This window comes from Huiozyma naganishii, chromosome 1, assembly GCF_000348985.1.
Source record: "Huiozyma naganishii CBS 8797 chromosome 1, complete genome".
NCBI lineage: Eukaryota > Fungi > Ascomycota > Saccharomycetes > Saccharomycetales > Saccharomycetaceae > Huiozyma > Huiozyma naganishii.
In genome coordinates this window covers 1102369-1127241 of record NC_035922.1, presented here as the reverse complement: position 1 = coordinate 1127241, position 24873 = coordinate 1102369, and the positions used below count along the sequence as shown (strand labels likewise).

General features: G+C 47.8%; 13 protein-coding genes and 1 non-coding gene across 14 annotated transcripts; 10 read left to right on the top strand and 4 right to left on the bottom strand.

Annotated features, from left to right (window-relative positions):
* Positions 1-20: 20 nt before the first annotated feature.
* Positions 21-1538, top strand: PRI2 (DNA primase subunit PRI2; the record flags this gene model as incomplete). The annotated part of the gene is made up of 1 exon (XM_022611181.1): positions 21-1538. The coding sequence occupies one exon, from the start codon at positions 21-23 to the stop codon at positions 1536-1538; it is 1518 nt and encodes a 505-aa protein (XP_022462616.1).
* Positions 1539-1733: 195 nt separating this feature from the next.
* On the bottom strand, positions 1734-3452 carry HSP60 (chaperone ATPase HSP60; the record flags this gene model as incomplete). The annotated part of the gene is made up of 1 exon (XM_022611180.1): positions 1734-3452. One exon carries the CDS (start codon positions 3450-3452, stop codon positions 1734-1736), a length of 1719 nt encoding a protein of 572 aa, XP_022462615.1.
* A 992-nt stretch (positions 3453-4444) lies between these two features.
* On the top strand, positions 4445-5245 carry PHD1 (Phd1p; the record flags this gene model as incomplete). The annotated part of the gene is made up of 1 exon (XM_022611179.1): positions 4445-5245. The coding sequence occupies one exon, from the start codon at positions 4445-4447 to the stop codon at positions 5243-5245; it is 801 nt and encodes a 266-aa protein (XP_022462614.1).
* A 442-nt stretch (positions 5246-5687) lies between these two features.
* On the top strand, positions 5688-6542 carry SPC42 (Spc42p; the record flags this gene model as incomplete). The annotated part of the gene is made up of 1 exon (XM_022611178.1): positions 5688-6542. One exon carries the CDS (start codon positions 5688-5690, stop codon positions 6540-6542), a length of 855 nt encoding a protein of 284 aa, XP_022462613.1.
* A 190-nt stretch (positions 6543-6732) lies between these two features.
* On the top strand, positions 6733-7437 carry VPS24 (ESCRT-III subunit protein VPS24; the record flags this gene model as incomplete). Its single annotated transcript, XM_022611177.1, has 1 exon — positions 6733-7437. One exon carries the CDS (start codon positions 6733-6735, stop codon positions 7435-7437), a length of 705 nt encoding a protein of 234 aa, XP_022462612.1.
* A 546-nt stretch (positions 7438-7983) lies between these two features.
* Positions 7984-9558, top strand: PTM1 (Ptm1p; the record flags this gene model as incomplete). The annotated part of the gene is made up of 1 exon (XM_022611176.1): positions 7984-9558. One exon carries the CDS (start codon positions 7984-7986, stop codon positions 9556-9558), a length of 1575 nt encoding a protein of 524 aa, XP_022462611.1.
* Positions 9559-10373: 815 nt separating this feature from the next.
* Positions 10374-14234, top strand: RGT1 (Rgt1p; the record flags this gene model as incomplete). Its single annotated transcript, XM_022611175.1, has 1 exon — positions 10374-14234. One exon carries the CDS (start codon positions 10374-10376, stop codon positions 14232-14234), a length of 3861 nt encoding a protein of 1286 aa, XP_022462610.1.
* Positions 14235-14529: 295 nt separating this feature from the next.
* TUL1 (ubiquitin-protein ligase TUL1) lies at positions 14530-16818 on the top strand (the record flags this gene model as incomplete). Its single annotated transcript, XM_022611174.1, has 1 exon — positions 14530-16818. The coding sequence occupies one exon, from the start codon at positions 14530-14532 to the stop codon at positions 16816-16818; it is 2289 nt and encodes a 762-aa protein (XP_022462609.1).
* A 240-nt stretch (positions 16819-17058) lies between these two features.
* Positions 17059-17766, top strand: KNAG0A07080 (haloacid dehalogenase superfamily protein; the record flags this gene model as incomplete). Its single annotated transcript, XM_022611173.1, has 1 exon — positions 17059-17766. One exon carries the CDS (start codon positions 17059-17061, stop codon positions 17764-17766), a length of 708 nt encoding a protein of 235 aa, XP_022462608.1.
* Positions 17767-17898: 132 nt separating this feature from the next.
* KNAG0A07070 (ribose-phosphate diphosphokinase) lies at positions 17899-18861 on the bottom strand (the record flags this gene model as incomplete). The annotated part of the gene is made up of 1 exon (XM_022611172.1): positions 17899-18861. One exon carries the CDS (start codon positions 18859-18861, stop codon positions 17899-17901), a length of 963 nt encoding a protein of 320 aa, XP_022462607.1.
* Positions 18862-19808: 947 nt separating this feature from the next.
* KNAG0Atrna8V lies at positions 19809-19882 on the top strand. Its single transcript has one exon. It is a non-coding gene; the product is annotated as a tRNA-Val (tRNA).
* Positions 19883-20555: 673 nt separating this feature from the next.
* On the bottom strand, positions 20556-22487 carry IXR1 (DNA-binding transcription repressor IXR1; the record flags this gene model as incomplete). The annotated part of the gene is made up of 1 exon (XM_022611170.1): positions 20556-22487. The coding sequence occupies one exon, from the start codon at positions 22485-22487 to the stop codon at positions 20556-20558; it is 1932 nt and encodes a 643-aa protein (XP_022462606.1).
* An 824-nt stretch (positions 22488-23311) lies between these two features.
* KNAG0A07050 (uncharacterized protein) lies at positions 23312-23776 on the top strand (the record flags this gene model as incomplete). The annotated part of the gene is made up of 1 exon (XM_022611169.1): positions 23312-23776. One exon carries the CDS (start codon positions 23312-23314, stop codon positions 23774-23776), a length of 465 nt encoding a protein of 154 aa, XP_022462605.1.
* A 22-nt stretch (positions 23777-23798) lies between these two features.
* On the bottom strand, positions 23799-24857 carry KNAG0A07040 (uncharacterized protein; the record flags this gene model as incomplete). The annotated part of the gene is made up of 1 exon (XM_022611168.1): positions 23799-24857. The coding sequence occupies one exon, from the start codon at positions 24855-24857 to the stop codon at positions 23799-23801; it is 1059 nt and encodes a 352-aa protein (XP_022462604.1).
* Positions 24858-24873: the final 16 nt, after the last annotated feature.

Sequence of the window (24873 nt, the reverse complement as noted above, 5' to 3'; positions counted from 1 at the left end):
AGAAGAGGGAGCACACACAAATGTTTAGACAGACGAAGAAGAGGATTTCCTCTAGGAGGAATTTCGGCTCTGCCGAGGAAGGTAGCAATGACTCGCTAACGGCCAGCAGCAGACCGGAGCAAGAGCAAAGACAGTTGGAACGACTTTATACTGGGAAACTGTCCTTTTACCATGAGCGGCCCCTTGGGGAGATTACGTTGGAGCATTTTGAGACGTGGGCTATAGACAGGCTGAAAGTGCTGCTTGAGATTGAGGCGTTCGTCTCAAGAAACTACAGTTTGAAGGAGATGGAGTCTCTCATGAAACCTCTTTTGCACAAGCTGTTGCCTCTCGGGACCGATAATGTTGCTGATATGAGAAAGGACTACATATCGCATTACATCTTGAGGCTGTGCTTTTGCCGGAAGAAAGAGCTCAGAGACAAATTCGTCCGCTCAGAGACGCTCCTGTTCAAGATTAGATTTGGGATGTTGACCTCCACAGACCAAGTGAAATTCGTGCAGTCCTTGCACTTGTCCACTTCGCAGTCCATCACAGAGGAGGAGAAACGTACCCTGTCCAAAGAACTGTACCAAACAATATCCCCGCTACTCCAGTTCCAAATGAATATCTCAGATGAACAACAAAAGCAGGCGTACTTTCAACAGGAGAGATTCATAAAGTTGCCCTTTGAGAATGTCATCGAGCTGTTGGGGAACAGACAGGTGTTTATAAAAAATGGGTATGCGTACTTGCCCCATTTCCAACAAGTGACGATGATCTCTTCTGAGTTCTCACAACGTTTGAACGATGAACTGATGAGGACTTTCCAATTCCTGCCGAGACTGAATGAGGACGACAGGCTGGTTCCGATCTTGAACCACTTGTCCTCCGGTTACACGGTGTCTGATTACAACAACAGCAAGGGCGCAAACGGGTACGGAAACAACGACGACGACGAGATCAATGCAGAGTCCGTGTGGTCCCCCGAGATCAGCAAGCATTACCCATTGTCCGTGAGAAACCTGATGCAGGGTTTGAAGCAGAACCACCATTTGCGTTACTATGGTCGACAACAGTTGACCCTTTTTTTGAAGGGTATCGGGTTGAGCGCGGACGAGTCGCTGAAGTTTTGGACAAAGGCATTTGTCCAAGGTGGCCATATCAGCGAGGATAAATTCAATAAAGAGTACAGGTACAATTTCAGGCACAGTTATGGGCTGGAAGGTAATAGGATCAATTACCGGCCCTGGGATTGTCGTACTATTTTGTCGAAACCTCGGCCCGGGAGGGGCGATTACCACGGGTGTCCCTTCAGGGATTGGAGCAGCGAGCGGCTAACCTCTGAGTTACAGGCGATGAATCTGACACAACAACAGATAACCAGTGTCTTGGACCTTTCTGAAAAGGGGGATTACATTTTAGCGAACACGAAAGTGTTTGAGTTTACGCATAAGGGCGCGGATGTCGCCGAGGGGACTTTGATTGACCATCCAAACTTGTATTTTGAGAGATCTAGGATGTTGGAAAAGAAGCGTTCTGCCATGGGCGGCAAGTAGAGAAAGTGGACTGGAAACAACGCACAAAAAAGGATGCGTGCAAAGATAGACACGGTCCAGTAACGTACATAAAGTATAGGTTATATGTACGTAGCTTTATTTCATATTATACTTGTGTTGTCTATTTACAAGGACATTTCAGTAGCAAGCGTAACGTGGGAAGGGGAGGGGGGGAGTGCTGTATCATGCACCTCCTTACATCATGCCTGGCATGCCTGGCATACCACCGCCTGGAGCGCCACCAGCAGCAGCTGGTTCTGGGGCGTCGACGATGGCCACTTCCGTGGTAGCCAGCAAGGATGCGACCCCAGAAGCGTCGACGAGTCCTGATCTGACGACTTTGAATGGGTCGATGATCCCTGTTTCAAGCATGTCTGTGAATTCACCCTTTGCTGAGTCGTAACCCATAGCGAAGTTGTCACCGTATTGGTCGACCAACTTCCCGACGATCACGGATGCCTCCTCGCCTGCGTTTTCGATAATCTGTTTGGCAGGTCTTGTGATCGCCTTTCTAATGATGTCCACACCCAGTTTCTGGTCGAAATTGTCGACTTGGACGTCGTCTAGGATACGGGTGGCCTTGACTAGAGCGGTACCACCGCCGGGCAAGATACCGTCCTCGACAGCGGCTCTTGTGGCGTTAAGTGCGTCGTCGTAACGGTCCTTCTTTTCGCTGACCTCGACCTCCGAAGCACCGCCGACTCTAACGACGGCGACACCACCGGACAATTTAGCCAATCTCTCCTGCAATTTCTCCTTCTCGTACGAGTTCGTTGTGGTGGCATCGACAGAGTTCTTAATCTGTTCGATTCTGTCCTGTAGGGATTCTTTGGACCCGTCGCCGTTCAAGACGACCGTATCCTCCTTGGTGACGGTGATCGAGTCACAGGACCCTAGCTGTTCCAAAGTGCAATGTTCTGGCTTCAAGTCGAGTTCCTCTGTGAAGACAGTCCCGCCCGTCAGGACGGCGATGTCCCCCAAAGTGTTCTTCCTGTTGTCACCGAACCCTGGAGCCTTGACAGCACAGACTTTAACTTGTCCTCTCAACTTGTTAAGGATACAAGCCGCCAACGCTTCACCGTCGATATCTTCAGCGATGATCAAAAGTGGTCTTCTGTTCTGGTTGGACAGTTCCAAAGCGGGCAAAATATCCTGAATCGATGAGATCTTCTTCTCACTGAGCAAAAGCAAAGGTTTTTCAAACTCTACTTTACCGGACTTGGCGTCCGTGATGAAGTAAGGCGAGATGAACCCACGATCGAACCTCATCCCCTCCGTGACCTCCAGTTCGTCCTCCAAGGTTCTCCCCTCTCTAATGGTGATGACCCCCTCCTTCCCGACTTTCTCCATCGCAGAGGCCAACAATTCCCCAACGTGTGAGTCACCATTGGCAGAGATGGTGGCCACTTGAGCTATCTCCTCCGCGGTAGTAATCTCCTTCTTGTTCTTACTCAAGAAATCGATCACTTTAGAGACAGCCATCTGCGACCCTCTTCTCAAATCCATTGGGTTACAACCAGCAGCGACATTCTTAACAGACTCTGTGAAGATGGCTCTCCCCAGAACGGTAGCCGAGGTGGTACCGTCCCCGGCGGCCTCATTCGTCTTTGATGCAACCTCTTGCAACAATTTAGCACCCATGTTTTCAAACTTGTCCTCCAACACGATGGCTTTAGCGACGGTGACACCATCCTTCGTGATCTTGGGGGGGCCGAACGGCTGTTCAATGAGAACGTTCCTCCCCTTGGGCCCCAGTGTCGCAGAGACGGCATCCGCTAGGGTCTCGACACCTTTCAACAGGGCGGCCCTGCCCTCCACACCGAACTTGATCTCTTTGAAAGCAGAGTACGATCTTCTCAAGACCGCTGCGGATCTAGTGGCGCGTGGCGTCTTCAACAGTGCTTGTCTCAACATTTTTGCGTTGCGTGGTGTCAAAGGATAGGCAATAAAGCAGCGGGGAACAAAATTCGCTTACCGACAGACAGCTGGTCTGGCTTCTTCTTGGCAGAGGGCACATTGCAAGGCGAATCGTCAAGATCTGAATAATTATATTCTTTTTCTTCCATTAAATTGTGACATTCTAGAAAAAGCGAGAACCCAGAACCGGGTAACACCAGCAACTCTTGGCCACCTGATCAAAGCAAACCAATCCCGAGATCTCGGGGAAGAAAAGAGGAAACTCGGGCATGTCACTCCACACGGAAAGAATATCACCTTCCACGGCAGTTACCCTCTCCATCGCTTTGCGTTCCGCCGGGCGGACATTAACCCGCACCCCACAGCTGCAGTGCACGCCACGCACGGCACTGTACGCAGGGCGTGCACTGAGTCGCCCGCCTTCACGCACAGACGTGTTTCGTTGCATGGCGCGCGGCAGAGAAACTGCAGGAGGCGGGCCTTGGCAGGGCCAGGCCCAGCGTCCTCCTCGCCCGAGCCGAGCCGAAGGTGCGGAACGGTCCGCCCGCGTCGATCCGTACGCAGCTTCCACTCGCTCCCCCGGCGTGTCTGTTCTGGGCAGGGTGACTGTGTGCTGGCGCAGGCACCCGCACGACTGCAGCTGCATTGGGCGCGGCCCTGCGGCCGCCTCTGTGGTCGAGGCGCGCAGGAACGCGCCCGTCCGCTGCTCGAGAACGTCGCGGTGCGCAAATGACGCAGCGCGCCGAGGGTTCATGCCGCAGACGAGGGCGCAGGCGCGCACCATTGGATGCTCGCTCTTTCGGATATGACAGGTTCTTGTCTGCTGTAGTGTAGCCACGGTGCCCCGGTTTTGTTGGGTTTCTCTTATATAACAAAGTTGGTTGGTTGGTTGGGTTGTGTTTCCCTGTTTCGGATCTTGACGAGATGCTGGAGAATGTAGAGACACCAACGATGTACCACTCGATGCGGGGGACAGTAACACTGGGGAAATGCCGGGCTACGGTCAAGGCACGCAGATAAGCAGAACGGGCAGCAGTAATAGTAACAGCAGCAGCAGCAATGAGGTGCTGGGTCAAAGTGGGTATTTCCCGCAGCAACAGTATATGGTGCCGCAACCGATGCTCAGCAGGACTAGCCAGGCCGGGTACTACTACTATTACCAGCCTGCAATGGTGCAGATGCCGCAACAGGCTCCGTTACCTCAATTGGCACCAGCACAGCATCTCGCGCCGCTGCCACAGATGCTGAGGCCCATTCAACCTCTGGCGATGTCACCGCCCGCTCAGCCCGCCTCGAGGAGCAACAGCAACACAAGTAGTGGTCCACAACCTGTCCCGAGGAAGGCTCGGCGTGGCACTGGTGACGGTCACTTGGCCAACCCGAGGATGATCACGACGATGTGGGAGGACGAGAGGACACTCTGTTACCAAGTGGAAGCCAACGGTGTCTCCGTGGTGAGGAGGGCAGATAACGATATGATCAACGGCACGAAGTTGTTGAACGTGACGAAGATGACGAGGGGGCGGCAGGGACGGGATCCTGAGGGGCGAGAAAGTGCGTACCGTGGTGAAAATAGGGTCCATGCACCTCAAGGGCGTGTGGATCCCCTTCGAGCGAGCGTACCTCATCGCAGAACGGGAGAAGATCTTCGACCTCTTGTACCCGTTGTTCGTCAAGGACATCAAGGGTCTGCTGAAACAGATGACGCCGACGTATATAGCCCCGCAGATGCACGGTGCAAGTGCCGCGGCCGCGGCCTCGGGCCCGGATACAGGTGTCACGCAAAATAGTACAACGCTACCGGGGATTCAGTTCCCACAAACAGGCCCGACAACAGAATACGAACAGTTCACAGCACGCAACGCAGCATTGCCCCCGATCCGTATGCCCGCTTTGAACACACCGGCACCGGAATCACCAGTCACGCAAGTGCAACCGAGGGGGGTGCCCAGCGACAAGAAGGAGACCGCTGAGGGAACGGACAAGACAACGATCTCGGTACTCATGACATAGAAGTGTCCCCAAGAAGTGCACGTGTAAATATTGTAACACTACTGCTGTTTTCACCAGCGCATAACGACCCGACCCCCTCCTCCTCACTCCTTACTGTATGTAACCCACCACTTTACGCGATGCCAAAAGAGTTGATATTTCAATATATTTAAATACCAAAACACACACGAAACACAAAGACGATGAGATCGTGGACGGGACAAGCACACCATCTGTCAGATGAACGCGTCGCCCACGCCAAAGAGATACAGTTCGTTCAACGCCATGGATGGGGACAAGTACTACTTTGGGGAGAGACCGCTGCGGAACAAGTACAGGGACGACAGGGACAGGTTGATCCCAAGAGAGTACAGGGAGTCCGCGAAGACCTTTGAGGAGCTGTTGGCAGAGGTGAAGGCTTTGAATAGGAATCTGAACGAGAGACAGCAGGACATCATGCGGTTGACTGCGCTGACGGACACGCTACGGGGGAAACTGAAGAAATATGTGGACGTGTCGCAGCGGTACAAAGCGGAGCGGGACGATTTGCTCGAGGAGGTCGCCGCATTGCGCGTTCGAGACAGGGAGTTGGATCGTAGGGAGCCGGACCATAGGGAACCGGACCATAGGGAACCGGACCGTATACATATCAACAAGAGAACCGCTGGTGGTGGAGGCAACGGTGCGGAGAGAGACCAGGGGCAGGATCCAGATGTGCTGACCGCGAAAATGGATAAGATATACGACGTACTGTCGCGGTTACAACCTGGAGAACACCACGCACCTGCGACTACGGACCGTGCACCCTCGGAGCAAGATATTATAGTGAGAGAAACGGAAGAATTGAAACAGTTAGAGGACGCCGTCATGGAGTACAGGCAGAAAGTGAAAGTCAAGAGGGAAAACGATAGGAGGAAGACGTCGTTGCAACAGGAACTACTCAAACTGCAGAAGGATCTCGGTGGGGAGGACCGAGCTCCACAGGGAACGTCGGACTCGAACCGACGGGCCACCAGCACCAGCACCAAGATCCCGCTACACGTGGCTGGGGACGACAGTATAAGTAAACGGTCCATACTGCGCTCCGCATCCTGATGAGGGTATGTATATTGCCGTAATTGACTTGTATCTCCCCCCCCATGTACTACTATTACTTGAAAGCAAATAACCAATGTTGGATATTTCTTGAAGGAATTGAATTCAGTGTATGTAATCATTAAAGCAAAACAGGGATGTATACGGTGCGGTCTACTCATACACGTAGACGGACACGGAGTGGTGCGGCATGGACTACATGAAGAGGGCAATATGGGGTCCCGACCCTAAGGAGCAACACAGGCGGATCAAGGGTGTTTTGAGGAAGAACGGTCGGGCGATAGACCGGAACCTACGGGATCTTTCCGCGTTGCAGGGCAAGACGAAACAACTGATCCAGCGGGCCGCTAAGAAGCAGGATTACAAGAGCGTGCAGGTGTACGCGAAGGAGCTGTACCAGATCAACAAGCAGTACGGGCGGATGTACACGTCTAAGGCGCAGCTGGACTCCGTGGGGATGAAGATCGAGGAAGCGTACAAGATGAGGACGATCACGAACCAGATGGCGCAGTCCGCGAGCCTGATGCATGAGGTGAACTCGCTTGTTCACTTGCCACAGCTGCAGTCCACGATGGTGGAACTGGAGAAAGAACTGATGAAGGCAGGGATCATCAGCGAGATGGTCGACGACACGATGGAGTCCGTTGGGGAGGACACAGAGCTCGACGAGGAGGTAGACGCGGAGGTTAATAAGATTGTTGAACAGTACACCAGCGAGCAATTCTCAAAAGTCGGCACCGTTCCAGAAGACCGGCTCGCTGCAGAACAGCCCGTTGCATCGCCGCCGCAACAGCAGCAACAGCAAGAACAGCCCATCCCAGAGGGCCAAATCGAAGAGGAGGCGGACAAAATGCTTCAAGATATGCGTGACCGTCTCAAGTCCCTGCAGAACTGACCTGTGCAGGTCTCTACCGGGTCCCCTACGGCATCGCCTTCCACGTGACATCAAAACCTGTTCCAGCGGTCGATTGACTACGAAGGAGGGAAGTCGCGGGAGTCATTCCCAGTCAGCACCTCCCAGACCTGAGTGTGTGTCCCCAGAGTATCACTACTTGAAAGTGTTTCGTTTGCAAAATAGGAGGTTCTGTTATCAAAAAAAGAAGTAACGCAAACCCGGGGGGGCACCAAGCCAAGTAGAACACTCTGACGGTAAATACTATACTGTACGGCATTACTTTGTATTACTCCATAGCTAGACCAGTAAACACAGTAAAAGTAACACCATCTTTGATGTATCATCGAACTGCTATTAAAAATTTTTATTATATCTTGTTCTTTTATTTTTTTGCCCTTGCGTTCTGTTCATTGACAAAGGAGACATAGAGAGGGGGCGTTAGAAGGTTTGGACCGTTTGTCTTGAGAGCACTGAACTGTGCAACGATTAAACACCACTAGAGATACTACTACCGGCAATTGCAGTTCATTTGAGTGGAAGAAAAAAATGAAGTGGAGTTTGTATCGCTGTGTGGTTTTGCTGCTGTGGCAGGTTATCGGGTTTGCTGCGGCGAACAAGGAGAAACTGAACAAGAAGAACTATGAGGTTTGCTCCGGTATGTACTCCAAGAACGACTGGCACGGGAAAGTGGACCCGTTCATCTCGTTCAACTTGAAGAAGCTGAAAAGTGAGTACGGGGAGGAGAGTAGTGTCTCTGTGGCCATCTACGATTTCCAGGATTACTTGCACCTCGGGGTCCAAAGGCCCGATGGAACCCCACAGTATATCTGTGACGACTACGCGATCGGTGCTGGACTCTGTGAGGATGCTGACCGTGGGACTTTCATTGTCGAGAAGACAAGTTACGATCCTTTTGACAAGGAGAACAAGACGCTGGTGAATCCAATCATGACCTTTTCGCAGGACTCTGTTGGGTTACACGACACGAAGTACCCTATCTCGAAGACCGGGTTCTATTGTGTGACCGTCTTTACAAGTTCCGAGGACGTTGATTTCAACGCGGTCGTCAATTTCAGAAACTCGTACGGGCATCTGTCCGGTGCGGAGATCAACAAGTTGCCCCTGTACGGGCTGCTTGCAGTTGGATACGTTGTCGCGATGTGTCTGTTCCTCTTTGCCTTTTGGAAGCACAAGCACGAGTTGTTACCGCTACAGAAGTACGTTCTTGCCTTCTACGTGTTTTTGACCGCTGAGACGATCTTTGTCTGGGCATACTTTGACTTAAAGAACGAGAAGGGGGACGTTGCAGGGACAAAAGTGTACATGGTTTTTCTGTCGCTGATGACCGGTGGTAAGATTGTGTTTTCTTTCTTCCTGTTGCTGATTGTGGCACTAGGGTACGGGATTGTGTACCCGAAATTGAACAAGACACTGATGAGACGGTGCCAGTTCTACTCCGCGTTCAGCTACGTTGCCTGCTGCGCGTTCCTGATCCACAGCTACCTGTCGGACCCGGAGGCACCCTCGCCCCTGATCTTCATCAGTTTCGCGCCCTTCGTGGTCACGATGGCAGGGTTCTACATCATGATCTTGCGGTCAATGACCAAGACGGTCGGATACTTGAAGGAGCAGAGACAGGTGGTGAAACTGGGGATGTACAAGAAGCTGTTGATGATTCTGTACGGTGCGATGGTGGTGCTGATGATCGGGCTTGTCATCACGTCGATCATCTTCACGAGCATGAACTCGATCAAGATGGTGGAGAAGAACTGGCGGTCGCGTTTTTTCTTCACAGATTTCTGGCCCTCGCTCGTGTACTTCTGCGTCTTCGTCGTGATCTCGTTCATTTGGAGACCCACAGACACGTCGTACATGCTTGCCGTGTCCCAGCAGTTGCCCACTGACCCAGAGAACGTCGCAGACTTCGACCTTAGCGACTTGCAGTCTCTGGGAGAACCCCTTGACGACACAGAACTCGGTAACGACGACAACCTTAGCATCGTGACCAACGACGACAACTTCCAGGGGTCTCCGCAACAAGCGGCAGCTGACCTGGACAACGAACCGGACTTCAATTTCGACGATACCGAGGAGGGCCCAGACTCTACAAAGAACAAGTGATACTTACATGGCGCCTACAACTGTACCTTTTTTTTTGCACCATCCGCATTCTTGCCCGCTGCCAAAGTAACATAACTGCGGGCTGGCTCCATGTATAAAGATGTATATACATATCCATCAATACGTTCAAACTTTTGTCTTTCACGGATACACGAACAGTGAACGCTGCCAGCGGGTGCCCCGCTCTTGCCCTCCACATTTCGATGGAAAACTGCAGCGGTACACATTAAACATATGTAATCATTCTTTTCCTCTCGCTGTTATTTCTTGTTATGTGGGAGTGTGGTTCCATTATCGTATCTTAGTTGCAGCCGCGCCTTCATATCTAAGACAGCACCCAGAAGGGTCAACTTGTTGTTGTTCTCTTTGGTTTTTTTACATAGTAATTAGATATAGATTGAGTGAGGTTAGGAGAGATACAAATAGGCTCCGTTCACCAAACAAGACAAGACAATTCATCTCTCTCTCTCTCTCTCTCTCTCTCTCTTTTGTGTTTTTTCTGTTTCGTTAATTTTATTCTAATTTTTTCTATTTTGAAGGAACAAGTTCAGAAAGTATTGGAAGTTTACTCCGAGGAGTACAACAACAACAACATCAACAACATATACCGTTTCCCGGGATATCAGTTAACCATTTTGATTGGGTTTTCTGTACCTTTTTTTCTCTCCTTTTCCATCCTTTTTTTTTCCATTTCAACCCTTCTCTTTTGACGTTTAACTGACAACAACTCCCACGCCATTCCCGGTTATCGGTCTTCCCTCCATATCTCACTTCGGTTGAGGTGATTGGAAAATATATCTATATTACACACGCACATGACTCTCTCGATGGATGCGGACAAAGCAAACGAGCCGCTCCCCATAAGTCCCGGGAAGATGTCGCATGGCAGCGCAGGAGACAGCAGGTCCGGACAGAGGCGGACCGCGGATCCCCCGATGGAGATGCATGGTAAGAAGCGGACGAAGGCGTCGCGGGCGTGTGATCAGTGCAGGAGGAAGAAAATAAAGTGCGATTACAACGACATGAGGAACATCTGTACCAACTGTCAACGGATCGGCGAAAGGTGCAGTTTTGAAAGAGTGCCCTTGAAGAGAGGTCCAACGAAGGGCTACAGTAGACAGCACAGAAACTCAGGGTCCACGGCTGCGGCTACCCCCACTGCAGGGAGCACCCCGCCAGAGATGGACAGGCAGAAGAGGCACTACAGCGTTGGCAGCGCGGGGGAGCAAAACAGGTACGTCGCGTCGACGCCGACTCCAGGACAAGTCCCAAATGCGGTATTACTACCACCCCTCGCAAACTATGGTTACTCACCACAATTGGGTCCAGAAAGGATCCAGGATGCAAAAGTACCGAAGAGAATGTCGCTCCCGGATGACGGTGCATTGGCGCATAAAAATAGCAATTTGGATACTGCAGGTATACAGGTAAATGCAGCAAGGCCGTCGTCGTCCGGTGGTGTTGGTACTGGTGCTGGGAAGTATCCAGGCTCCGTGGGGGCTCTGCACCCGGGAATTATCCCTGGTGCGGGTGTCGTCACGGGCACAGTGACTCCCAATAACGTAAACGTGGCACAACAACAGTTTTGGAAAGTCCCCTACCACGACTATCCTCACCAGAGGAGGGGATCGATCGACTCGTTGCTAAGCGACATCTCTGTAAGGAATTTAAACTCGTCCGATCAGTTGTTTTACGGTGCACCGGCGCAACCACCACGGCAGCAGTCACAGTCGCCAGCACAGCAACAACCGCAGATACAAATGCATCAGTCATCGTTAGGGTCGCCGATTAGTGGTAATATAGGCGCGGCCACCGTGACTAACAGCGTGTCTGGACCCGCTAACGGGCCGTACTGGTCGTACTTCAAAAACTTCAACCCAATCACAAACCCAGAAGATCAAGATATGCAGTTCAGAAGGTCGAGTTCCATCCCGTCGCTTTTAAGACAGAATTCAAATCCGGTTATTGCGGGGCAGCAACAACTGCCGCACCCTTCTGGTAGTCAACGTCAACCGTCATACCCATACTCGCAGTTTCATAATCATCAACAGCAGCAGCAACAGCATCAGACACCGCAAATACAGGGAAATGTGCCAACGGGGGTAAATACCACAACCCTTTCGTCCTTTGGACAGTACGCCACAAACGGAGGGTTCCATTCGAGAAATAGCTCTACGATGAGTGAGGCGATGTCTCCAAGCGCATCAACAGTATTCCCGAACAGTACAGCTCTGCTTCCGGAAAACGGCCAACAGCGACCCCCACAGGCAGGATCTGCACCGAACCAACGAACCCCCACCACGGCAGGATCTGCAGAGAAAACTACCTACGCCAAAACGAACTGCCAGATCAAAAACTTTAGTCTTCTGTGTTCTCACGAGAGGCATCATGCGAATAGTGGCGCAGACGCGATCGTGAGGCCGACATCGGTGCCAGTGGTAAGGAAATTCAACCCAGAGGACCCACTGTGTCCGACAGATACGCCAAGCGCAAACAAGAATGTTCTTGGGAATAGCAAAAAGGGCTCCCCCGCGCCGCATTCTACGAATGTGTTCAAAAGATCGGATTCCGCCACGTCTAGCCAAATACGACGTGGGAACTCGATTACCTCCATCAGCTCGCTGATGGACCCTGTCGCACACCCAACAGCAGAGACGCACAGGGTCAGCTCCACGGGGAACGTTAATTCAATCACCAACCCAAAGCTGACCAGGACTCCCATGACTGCAAATGTGGAGTCGGCACTGAGTGGGAGTGGTACCCGTTCAAATATGAACCAGATAAGTTGCTCGACGACCCCTGTGACAAAGGACCTGGGCCCCGAGCGCGAGATGAAGTACGGGCGCATCTCTGATATGGAACTGATCGACATATACTACGAGTTTATCCACACGGGTTTCCCTATCATACCACTCAATAAGAAGACTCTCACTGGCGATATTCTTCTAATTAACACTCAACCTGTCTCCTCAATCCACGAACTAAATAATTATGTGATTTTGTGGTTCAGAAATTCGTTAGAGCTGTTGGTAAGATTGGCCATGAAGCGGGGAAAAGGAAGTTTTCTCAGCGAGGAGTTCAACAATCCCTTTGATGCGGAGAGTAGAGGCAGTAACAAAGAAAATGCTAGGGAAAACCCTCTTTCCAACAACGGCCAGGGGTCCCCAGATGGTTGGGACATAAACAAGAACCCACATAAAAAGAAGAATTCTCCCTCAGAAGGCGATGATCTGAGTGTCAACGACTATTTTGAAATTCAAACTATATTCATTTCCGCGCTTAACGAATGCTTCCAAAAAATTGTAGACATTCACCCTAAACTTCGGGAAAACAAAGACATGATATCACCGAAGATCAAGATCATTTACTTGTCCACATTCATTATCCTGAATTACATTTTGTCATACGTAGGTTACGACAACTCCTTTGTTCTAGGAATGTCGGTAACCATCTTCAACGAGTTCAAGTTGTACAAAATTCTCTTTGTTGACACAAAGCTAGAAAAGGAGGAAACCCCAAATGAGACGGCTTTGGACTGCAGCATTGTCTTCAAAAGACTATACGTGTTGCTGATTATCTTCGATTCTTTGCAAAGCTGCACATTTGGTGGACCCAAGTTGCTAAATATTCCGATAACGGGAACCATTGACAGCTTCTTTGACAATTCAAACTTGGAGAAAAACAACGTCAATAGCACGGAGTCATACGTCGAGAAGTGGTGTATTGAGGAGGACCCTGTTAAGCTTCATTATATGTTGCAAGATTTGAAGTTGGGCGAGTTCATCACCGAACTAAGCATACACAGAAAGTCTGTCAATTACTTTTCCCTCAAGTCTACATCCTTGGACAACCTAGCATGGATTCCCGATCCCCCACGGGACGAGACTCATCCTGCTTCTGACGCTCACGAATTTATCACGATCTCCAGATTATTCCATGACCTACTGATCACTAAACAAAAGTTCATCAATACCCTAATCTCATTGAGCCTTGTGAACAACTCCGAGTTCAAGCTGACTTTGGAGTTGAGTGCGACGATAGCGGGGGCTGTTTCAAAATTGATAACACAGACACTTCAAATACTGACGCTGGCCATGCGTCTTAACCCAACGAACAGTATCGACCCCGTTTACAGGCCTTTGGAGAAACCACAGCCCTCACCCGCATCTTCGAGGTCGGCAAACAGTCTCAGCATACCGACTGATGCAGCCAACGACTTTTACCAGAAATTGCTGGGCTTGAACAAGGACAAGAATAAGGACAACGCCGAAACTTTACGACGTGGTGTCATTGCACCTTACGCAGTACCTATCTTCTACGAACTTCACAATGTGATCAATATTATTAAGAAATTACCAACGCAACTGATAGGGACGGTAATGCAGGTGGCTTATGTCGACAATTCAAAGGCTCAAAGCATTGTAGTCAAATTATCCAATTCCATGAATGAACTCGTCCAAATTATGAGTCTTTTGAACATGATAAGGCCGTTCAAGATCTTTGATACAGATCTGAATGAGAGGTCCATCGTAGATGAGAGCAGTGTGGGGGAGCTGAAGATGAAGTGGAAGTTTGTAAAGCCAGATGAGAAACCCGGTGAGAAAAATGAGATTGTTGAACGGTTTATCAATATTGGATGGAAACTGTTTGATGATGCTGAGCTGGGATGGCTTTAAGTAACTACGTGTTTGTGTAAGTTTCTTCATAACCTTGGACATTGTAATAAATAATACCATTGTAATACTATATCTGATTTCATTAGATACGGCACCCTTGGACGCATGTGACTTGCAACCGTTGATTTCCTGATTGTAAAAATAAAGATGAGAAAAAAAAGGAACATAGAACGACGTTATGGAAATCGCGAGGAACAGAGTATCCTTTGGTAAAGAGACCTCACCATTACACGTTCTAACACCACCAGCACCACATTTAGCATACGCACATACGCCTCTATCAGGGTTTACAAATATGGAGATTGATGGGAACACGCTACTATTTATTATAATAGTTTTCTACATCTTTTTCTCCTCCCCTGGAGGCGATGGGGTCTCTTCAACATTTGAGTTTAACCAAATGAAGATCTTGAAGGAGACACTCGATTTAGAGTACCAGTTGTTTAATAATATGACTTATGATAGTAACTTTAAGAATATAACTGGTTTGAAGCTAAGCTACCAAGATATATTAGACAACCCAGATCAGAATGCCACTTTCCCCTTACCTAATAAGAATTACAACAGCTGGAACGTTGGCCAATCGCACATGCTCTTACCCGACAAAGTTATCAATTATATTCAAGACGAGGTGTGGAATATTAGTGAGCTAGAAAACAAAAACAACGTATTCCCCTTCAATATTTCTAGTAGTTTACGAGGGACCACAGATTTGATATCGAATCATAAGTATGAGAAAATACGTATGCCGATACCCAACTTCTACAAAACTCCGTCTGGGTTTTCCGTTGATCAGCCTGAACTTGGCGATGACTACTCGGCGGAATGGCCGGGATCCAGTGAAGTACACAACGTCACTTTTCAGCGCGGAGATATTAATATCAAAGTTACCCATATTAATAGGGTGTCAAATGATTTGGGTTCGAGTAAGAAATACTCCTTTAATTCTCAGGACGACAAGTGGAAATTTTTGGAGCTGCAAATCACTTTCAATGATGATGCAGAAAAGGAAAAGCATAGTCTGACAACGTTTGGGGTCTATGACATCCAGCGTGGTCGAATATTGTCTCTTTCAGATAGTGCTAAGTTCCACTCACTTTTCGCATTTCCTCACTATATGAGTCTGGACCAAGATGAAAACTTGCGGAAGGAATCATTTGAGCAGTCCAAAAAACTAATAACAGAATACTGGGATACTTCCAAGTACATAGACACACTAAGGATAGGTGACCTTAGTGCTGCATACCACAATGCTCAGGAAAAATGCGAGTACGCGATTTTTTTGCAGATAGACCCTTGGAACCAATACACAAAAGACCAACTAAAGATGATAGACGACGAGCTGAATTGGCCGCTTGGTCGACCAGCCAATTTGTCTGACTTGCCGCCAATCAGTATCAGTTCAGGATTGTTTTTCTCCCCAGATTGTGGTGTTTCTTTAAAGCTGGATAACGTGAGGGGACCTAGATACGAGTTGCAGACCAAAAAGGTAAGATACCATCTACTCTGTGGTGTTATTCTGATTATGTGTCAGATATATCTGTTGTTATGCCAGATGAAACACACCAACACACCTTCAAGCGTTAACAAGATTTCATTTTATTCCTTCCGAATGATAAATCTGGTGGATGGGATTTTAGCGATGGTCTACTTTATTGCATCCAGCATTGTGGCAGAATTGTATCTCCCCCTTGTGATAAGTGCGTTTTGCTCATTCATTTTAGCATCTCTGTTTGAGACGAGGTATTTGATCGCTGTGTACGCCTCACAAGCAAACGAAGAGGGGATCAGTATACGAACATTGTTTGAAGGGAACACAGAAGGTCCAGAGAGACAGAGAGTAATACCTGAAGTACCTGACGAAGCAGCTATAAGTGGAGGGATATATGGTCGGTTTTTCTTTTTCCTGGTTACTTTTTCCTTCCTGGCTATAAGTGCGCCAGCTTGGCCACGAAATGTAAGATTGTTTGTGGAGTACACTGGATTGTTTATTCTCAACTCGTATTGGGTACCGCAAATTTTGAGGAATGCAGTCAAGGGAATCCCAGCGCGGAATATTCGAAGACGGAATGAGAACGCAAGGAACAGAGGGCAGACCAAATTACCATTACTGTGGAAGTTTGTCGTTGGCACAACGATTATCAGGGTGCTACCAGTAATATACATCTTCACTTACCCATCGAACATATTCAAGCACCACAAAAATGTGAAGTTTGTCGTACTGTTATCGCTGTGGTTGCTATTCCAGGTGTCTATATTGTACTCGCAAGATATCCTAGGAGCACGCTGGTTCTTGCCTCAACATACCATTCCAGAAGGATATTCATACTTCAAGTCTGTGACATCTCAATACCTTGCCGAGCATGGAGACGAGAGCTTGGTGGAGACGAACTCAGTGGATTGTTCGATTTGTATGTCTGGGATACCATTGTACGTGGATGACAAACCAGAAACACACAAGGTCGATCAGTACAGTTACATGGTTACACCATGCAATCACATCTTCCACACTGAATGCCTGGAGAACTGGATGAGCTACAAACTGCAATGTCCCGTATGCAGAACACCACTTCCTCCGGTATGAGCAGGGATGTGAGCTCTCAATGAAGATAAGGAGAACACCGGTTAAGCAGGCAGTGCCGAATATCTCGCAGTTCTGACTTATTTAATATTAACATACCGATTTTTTACGTCATGAAAAGCTTGAAAAAAGAAAAAATTTATCGTCAATTATGTCTTTAACGAACAAAGATCTGGAGGTCGAAGGTTTCTCCGGTTTCACAACTGCATAAGTTACCAGGAGATCGCCGCTGGCATTGGAATAATGACTATTGATAAGAGTATTAAGGCATGTCTGTTTGACATGGATGGGCTTTTGCTGAACACAGAAGACATTTACACTCTCACATGTAATGAAATCTTGAATAAATATGGCAAGGGTCCTCTGACTTGGGATATCAAGCTGAAACTACAAGGACTTCCAGGTAGGGAGGCTGGTGAGAAGCTGATTGAGAGCTATGATTTGCCCATCTCTTTTGAGGAGTACGACGACATGAATGTCAAATCTCAAGAAAGCAAGTGGCCAACTTCTTCGTTTTTGCCTGGTGTGGTTGAGTTATTGAAGTATTTGCACGAGAAGAACATTCCAACTGCTGTATGCACTTCATCGAACAAACTAAAGTTCAAGGGGAAAACTAGCCATCTTCCATGTTTTGAAAATTTCGATGTTATCGTGACCGGAGACGATCCAAGAATTCCTGCAGGAAGGGGAAAACCGTGTCCAGATATCTGGCAGTTAGGTTTGAAGATGTTGAATGAGAAGTTTGGTGGTGATATTAAACCAAGTGAATGTTTGGTTTTTGAGGATGGTATCCCTGGTGTTAAATCTGGGAAAGCCTTTGGAGCCCATGTTATCTGGGTCCCTCATCCAGAAGCTCAGCCATATTTAGGCGATGTGGATGGTATTCTGGATAATAAAGGTGAACTGTTACCTACTTTACAAGCATTTAAAAGGGAACAGTATGGATTATGATTTGTTTCTTAGAAACGGCAATATAAAATGTTATGACACCCGATGGGGACCCACTTGTAATTTACAAAAGACCTTCTCGGAGATCTATGTTGTTATTGTTTGTTCCATATCTAATTTAATACTATACAATGACTAGAGTGGATAATGCTTGAAAAGGTAGGAGATACTCTCACCGTTGTGTAAACGGCGGATACTCTCTGCCAAGACACCAGATATATCGATGACGTCTAATTTTGGACACAACTTCATCTTATCTTCGAAGGGCACGGTATTTGTACAGACCACTCTGTCCAACTTAGAGTTGTTGATGTTGTTGATGGCATTACCAGATAGGACACCATGAGTCACTATGGCAATAACCGACTGGGCGCGGTTTTCCAATAATATTTCGGCGGCTTTGGCCAATGTACCACATGTATCAGCCATATCATCCACAATAATACAGATTTTTCCGGTCACATCACCAACAAGCACCATACGAGAAACCTCGTTGGCTCTAGCACGCTCCTTGTGGATTAAAGCAAAATTTAGATCCAAACGATCAGCCAGGCCAGCAGCACGCTTAGCCCCACCGGCATCGGGAGAAATGATGATAGCCTCATCGTACTTCACATTTTCCTTGATATAACGAACCACACTTGGTTCGGCATACAAGTTGTCAACAGGAACGTCAAAGAACCCTTGGATTTGAGAAGCGTGCAGGTCCATGGTAATGACATGATCGCACCCAGCTGTAGTTAGCATGTCAGCCATCAGTTTAGCAGTGATAGGAGCACGGGATTTGTCCTTTCTGTCCTGTCTAGCGTAAGGGAAGTTTGGAATGATAGCTGTGATTCTCCTTGCTGATGCGGTTTTGGAAGCATTGATCATAATCAGCAACTCCAAAACACGATCGTTTACCACGCCAGAGCCAATCTGGGTGATAATGAAGATATCTTGATCTCTGACAGACTCCCCAATAGAAAAGGAAACTTCCCCAGTGGGGTCTCTTATTATTTTACAGTCGGTCAGTGGCACACCCAACCGTTTGGAGACCAGTTCGGCCAACCCTCTGTGCACATCTGGGGCTAATAATTTAATAGAATTGTTAGCCATTTTCGAATTTGTTTCTGTGTTTTGATACCTTTGTAATTAAATTAAAAACACAAAGTGAGGAACACGGTACGGTCTGGAGTGTATCTTGGAGTAACTTGCGGAAAGTGCTACTGTAGTCATTAAAGCATCTTGAATTCATTAAAATAGGTGGAACTCATCGAGGATCTTGAACTCATCGAATAAATTGAAACTTTTCATCGAAAATTTTTTTTCAACCGGGTAATACAATATCGATGCGGCTACTTCTGCTACCTGGCCTTACAGCTGACAGCAGATCATAATTAGATACAAGCGATGCTCGGAGAAGTACACTATTCTTTGAATGCCGAAGACAATAACGTTATGGAAAGCAATCTTTCTCAAAACATTTATGGCGACAGCATACTCAGTCAATGATGTAATCTGCGGCATGTATTGCTTGGTTTGTCTTCCTTACCGCCATGAAAATACCAAATAGTTTTCATCAGCCTGTCTACTATCTCCATTACAAAATTGGGTTTTTGTCGTCTCAGGAATTATGAGAGCTGATCTAAACCTTGTGAATGGTGCAATTGATGAGAAGTACTTTATGCTAATTAAAAGCTGCTACTTCCTTACTATATGAAATGTCTGAAAAATTCAACCTCTCAAAGCTGTGGTAAGCTCTTTGGCTTGGTGGTGGTTGTGGGTCATATATATTAGTTATTTGTTCCAATATTTGGCCAATAGTAAATGTAGGACAAGTTTGCGCGCTAACGATACAGTTTCATATTTTTTGTCATGTATCACGCGGGGTACTGTGACTATATTGCATCTAAGACTGTGTTTTCAGTACAATCTAACTGGGTAGTAATCTTGAAGTATTACACCATCTCTACTTTGAAATTGCTTTTGAAATCACTCTTTTCTTTCTGTTTCTAAAGTGGGATATAAATTTCTGAAACAATTATTTTTTTTCAGAAACATATGGTTTCGTGGTCTAGTCGGTTATGGCATCTGCTTAACACGCAGAACGTCCCCAGTTCGATCCTGGGCGAAATCATGTTTTTTTTGCTGTTTGAATTGTATCAAGTTTGCAATGAGACTTCAAGTCGAAGCGGCTACATCATCTAGTTCTTCCAACTTTCCTTTTTCTTACTATAAGTTGATTGTATAAAGAACAGGATATAGAACACCATACATTCAGAATATGTAAACTCCAGAATTATTCTTTTCAAAATTTGGAAGAATGCTTTGTAGTGTCGTGGCCATATGCATTGCCTAAGAACTTTGGGCCATCTATTTTTCTTTTGCTGCAGAAATTTGTGATGCAGAAAACAAGTATGTGTTTTATCTGTATGGGATGGTAGTATTGTACGGTATTCAGTCTGGCAAATAGAAAATATCTCTAAAACGTTACTAAAAGTAGATTACAATTGGTTTACTATCTTTGTACGATACATAAATTAATTACATAACTAATAAGTATTGAGGCAATAGTGACAGTCAGCAATACATGCCGTTATATTTTCTCCTGTTTCCCATTAGAGAATTTGTGAGGATAAATCGGGAACTCCCTTTGGGAATGGACTCATTACCCGTTACCCTATCTAATACAGTACTGTGAAACTATTATAAACCCGACATGTGAGTATACGAACTCGAGACATGCGGATGGCCCGTTATTCTCAAAAAGACTAATACTACAAAAAGGATCGCGCAGGAATCACCGGCGCTTATTCCGTTTTAAGGTCAGGCTCTCGATTCATCGAAAGTTGATGATCAGCTGCGCCTGGCGATAACGTGTCCCCACCTGTGTGTTCCATAGAATTGCCCGAGTTAGTTCCGTCCACTTGGTCAGATACCGGCGAGGCAGAACTTCCCTTTGAGCCCAAATCTGGGTCGCCCATCTGGTGACTTAGTTGCACATGGGAGGGGCTTGTGACGCCTGAACCGGAATTCGTGTTTGGCGTTGGTAGGTCCGCCAGGCTTTTCATTGCTGAGCTGACTAAAGGGTTTTTGGTGTCATTAGATTCATCTACGTTAAGATCCGTTGCTGCCTGAAGAGTCATGTTCTGCGTTGGTGAAAACGTGACGGGCATTGCATCGCCATCCGTTGGGTAGCATTTTTCCCATTCTTTCAGTTTCAGCTTGTACGTATCTGTGTATCTTGTCTTTTCCACAGGATCCAAACTCCTCCATCTTTCACCTATCAGTTTCGTTATCTCGATCAAGTTCTTTTCTGGGTTCTCCTTTACGATAGTCGGTCTTATCTCTTGCGTGAACTGGATAAACGGACCGGATGGTCTTTTAGGTGGGAGTGTATTTTCGTACTCATCCCTCAAAACGCGGTACTTATCCCAGTTGGTTCTGAATTCATCGTAAAAGGGTTTTTTTTGATCATCCGTTAGTTCCTTCCATCTAGCAGAAGCAAGCTTTGAAAGTTCAGGAACTTTGGCGTCAGGGTACTGTTGCAATAAGTCGTTTCTAATAGACATAGAGAACAGGAAGTACGCAGAAGAGGGTCTCTTTGGACCTTGTTTCTTCAACTGCTTCCTCTTTTCGATTCTGCTTTGAGTGGTCGACAGTTTCTTAATCGCCTTCCCCGGATGCAACTGCATCGTCTTCTGTTGTCCATGGCCGCGACGATTCGCCTGCTGCTGGTGGTGGCCACGCCCACTAGTCTGCTGCACCAGTTCCTGTTGTTGCGCCTCTGGCGACAGTCTCATCTGTTGCTGTTGCAACAGCGCTTGTTGACGTTGCTGCTGTGCCTGTTGGTGGTGCTGTTGCTGTTGATGTTGTTGTTGCTGCTGCTGATATTGCTGCTGTTGCAACAGAGACATCCCAGTTGTGTCCATCATGGATCCGTAGTTACCCATGCTGTTCTGGTAGTACCGCTGAACGCTAGGACTCATAAAGGCAGGGCTTGTACCAGCTGCAGCGGCAGCAGCCACTGCGGCGGCGGTAGCAGGGTTCAGATGGGAGTTACCCATCCCCATTTGCTGCTGCGATTGCTGATGTTGCTGCTGCTGCTGTTGCGGTGGGCTCTGGTTCTGTTGCCCGTGCTGTCCTTGGCCTTGCTGTCCCTGCACAGAACTTGCCTGCGGTTGCTTTTGCGATAACTGGGACAGGAACGAGTTGTACATCAGTTCGGAGAACTGCTGTTGGTTGTAATTGGGGTTGTTCCCTGTTGGTTGTTGTCCCTGTTGGGTTGATTGCATGTATCCGAAGTCAGCTGGAATCGCCTGGGCGTACTGGTTCATGGCCGCTTGTTGCTGTGCAGCATTACCACTGTTCATTGCATTCTGGTAGTAGATGGACTGCTGTGGCGACTGCTGATACTGCGCGTGCATGTATGCAGCTGAGTTTGCATACTGCTGCGCGACATTTGGCTGTCGTTGCTGCTGCTGTTGATGTTGCTGGATATGGCCTGTTTGGTGCTGGCCAGGTAGCGATTGGTTCAGATTCTGAGGTGAGTGTTGACCCTGTGAGTGGCCGACGTACTGCGCGTCATCTGCGTCCAGCTGTTGTTGATACTGCAACGCATTGACGGAGGATTGTTCGTGACCGAGGCCCAATCCGTTGTTGACAGCTGGGTTATTGACCATTCCGCCTAGATTACTGCCAGATTCGTCTGGTTTACCTGTGTTAACTCCAGACATTTGCATTCTTCTTCGATGTTCCAGTTGAAACTAGAACTATGCCAAGCAAACACAAAAAAACCAAGCCGAAGGGAGTAAGTGCCAATTATCACGAAGTTTCAATGTTTGTTTTGTTTATTTCTGCGGTGAACAAAAAATATAAACACGAAAAAGTCGAGTGATGCGAAAATTAAAGCAGATACACGGGGGGGGGGGGGGTTAGGTTGACTCAATGATCTGGTACTGTGTATGGAACAACCCAAATAAGATCACAGAAGAGTAGAGCAAAAATAAGGGCTGCTAGGTACTGTCAGCCCGTATCTTAGTAGTTGCTAGTGTAGTTAAAATGTAGACGCGACACTCTTCTCTAGCAAATAGAGATTTTCCAGTAGTAACGTATGTATAAAGGCAACCGACACCAATCGAGGAATAAAACAAAACAATAAACGTAAATGTATAGCGACACACACGTACAGTTGCAGGAAAATATATTAGAGTGGAGCCTAAACTGTGCTGTAGAATGTGTCTAACACAGAGAGTCTGTAGCAGGCCAGCTAGTTCTTCGTCAAAGTGCTCAACGTCTCGACGCAAAAAAGAAACTGTATGAAGTGGACAGAAAACGCTGTAGTCAACAACAATGTACCACTTAAAAGCTACTGTCCTTTATAAAACGAGTAGTAAAGATCCCCAGTACAGAATAAAGCACGACAAGTAGTACAAGTAATCCAAAGCAGACAGAGAGAGGAGGGAGTAGATGTGCGTTGTAAAAGAACAGCAACTGAGCAATCAAGAAGACAAGTAAGTACAGCGGAATAAAAAAAAAACATAAAATACACAGCGAGAGAGAGAAAATGCGGACAAAACGCCGTCGCCGTCCCCGTTCCCAGAATTTCGCAGCCTCCGGGCCAATCAGAGGCTGTGGCCCCGGGACGTGTTCCCCCCCCCCTCCACTCCCCCCGCCGGGCCCGGGCCTAGGCGGGTGCACCGCAGAGAGCACCGGGCACGGCCTCTCCCTGCGCAGGTTTCTCCCACCCTGGCGTGGGCGCAGTGACGCGTGTGCGTGGGCTGGTGTTGATGCTGCTACAGAGCAGGTACGTCACTTGTCGTATTGGCACGGAGGTGAGTGTGTTTCGAAGTGGACAAAGAACAATGATACCGCACTAGGATGCGTATTGAGGGAGGTATGGTTGATGGTTGAAACTGGCTCTGTGTTTTTTTTATCTCCTGTATGTATGTTTCTCGTGATTCGAGAACCCCAGGTAATATATTTGTATTCTGGATCCGATGCGATAAGCTCTGCAACGGTTTTTTGCTGATTTTTTTACTTAAAAAGATTTGCTAAGTAGTGTCTCGCGTGGGGTTGACGATATCTACCAGTACCCTCTTAACATCTTCTTTATGGAGTCTGCCGTCCGCTAATAGGCCCTTCAAGTCCTTCCCCTCAAACTCTGCGAGAGGGTAGTAGTTCCTGATCACTTTCATCAGAAGGTTCATGTGCTTCAACTTCATGTGCTTGAACATGTTGTCCCGCCTCTTGTGTTCGCTCTTGCACCAGACGCACTTGAAAGGGTGCGAGTTCGTGTGTGTTATGCTATGTCTCTTCAACCACGCGGACCTTTGGAAACTCTTGGGACACTGTGGGCATGGGTAACTCGTCATGGTCGGTGGTTTAGGGGTCCTCCCCTTGCCCCTGGCGGAGGCTTTACGTTTCGGTTTGGGGTTCCTAGTCAATGTCAACATGGGGGTCGACTTGCCTTCCTCCTCTTCGGTCGGCAGTTGGACCGGTTGTGACGTCGACGACGGGCTTGCTTCGATGGAACTGACACTACCTAGAGGGGAATGCATCCCGTTGGAATCCGAGCGTATTGTTTCAAAACTACAAGGTGTGCGTGCTGCGGGGACTCCCTGTTGCATGTATTCTCGGTGTTGATATGGTCTCTGGTAAAACTGCTGCGATTGAGGGTTATACGCTAAGAAGGGGGGTGTTCCCTGACTCTGGGATTGGTCGTTTATTATCTGAGGGTACCCGCTAAACAGTACCGTTTTGGGGAGTAGAGGCGTTATTATATTATGCTGGTACCCGAGGTTGACACCTGCGGGTTGTATGACTTGACCTGTAGAGGACACAGGGTATGCCGTGTCTCTCAAACTGTACATGTTATCGTGTGGACCGGACACTCCCATTGTCGATGGGTACCCCCGGACGGTAGTTGTACACGGCACATTGATATTCTTCACTCCTTGGACGATGGGCAACATACATTGCATATAGTGGCTTGCATATACCCCGTTATTATTACAATTGTTCATTTGGTTGATAGGTTGATGTTGCAAATACTTCTCTATTGGTGGTAGGATCGTATGTTGTGGTGCATGCTGATAGTGATACATTGCCATTCCTGAGCTCCATTCG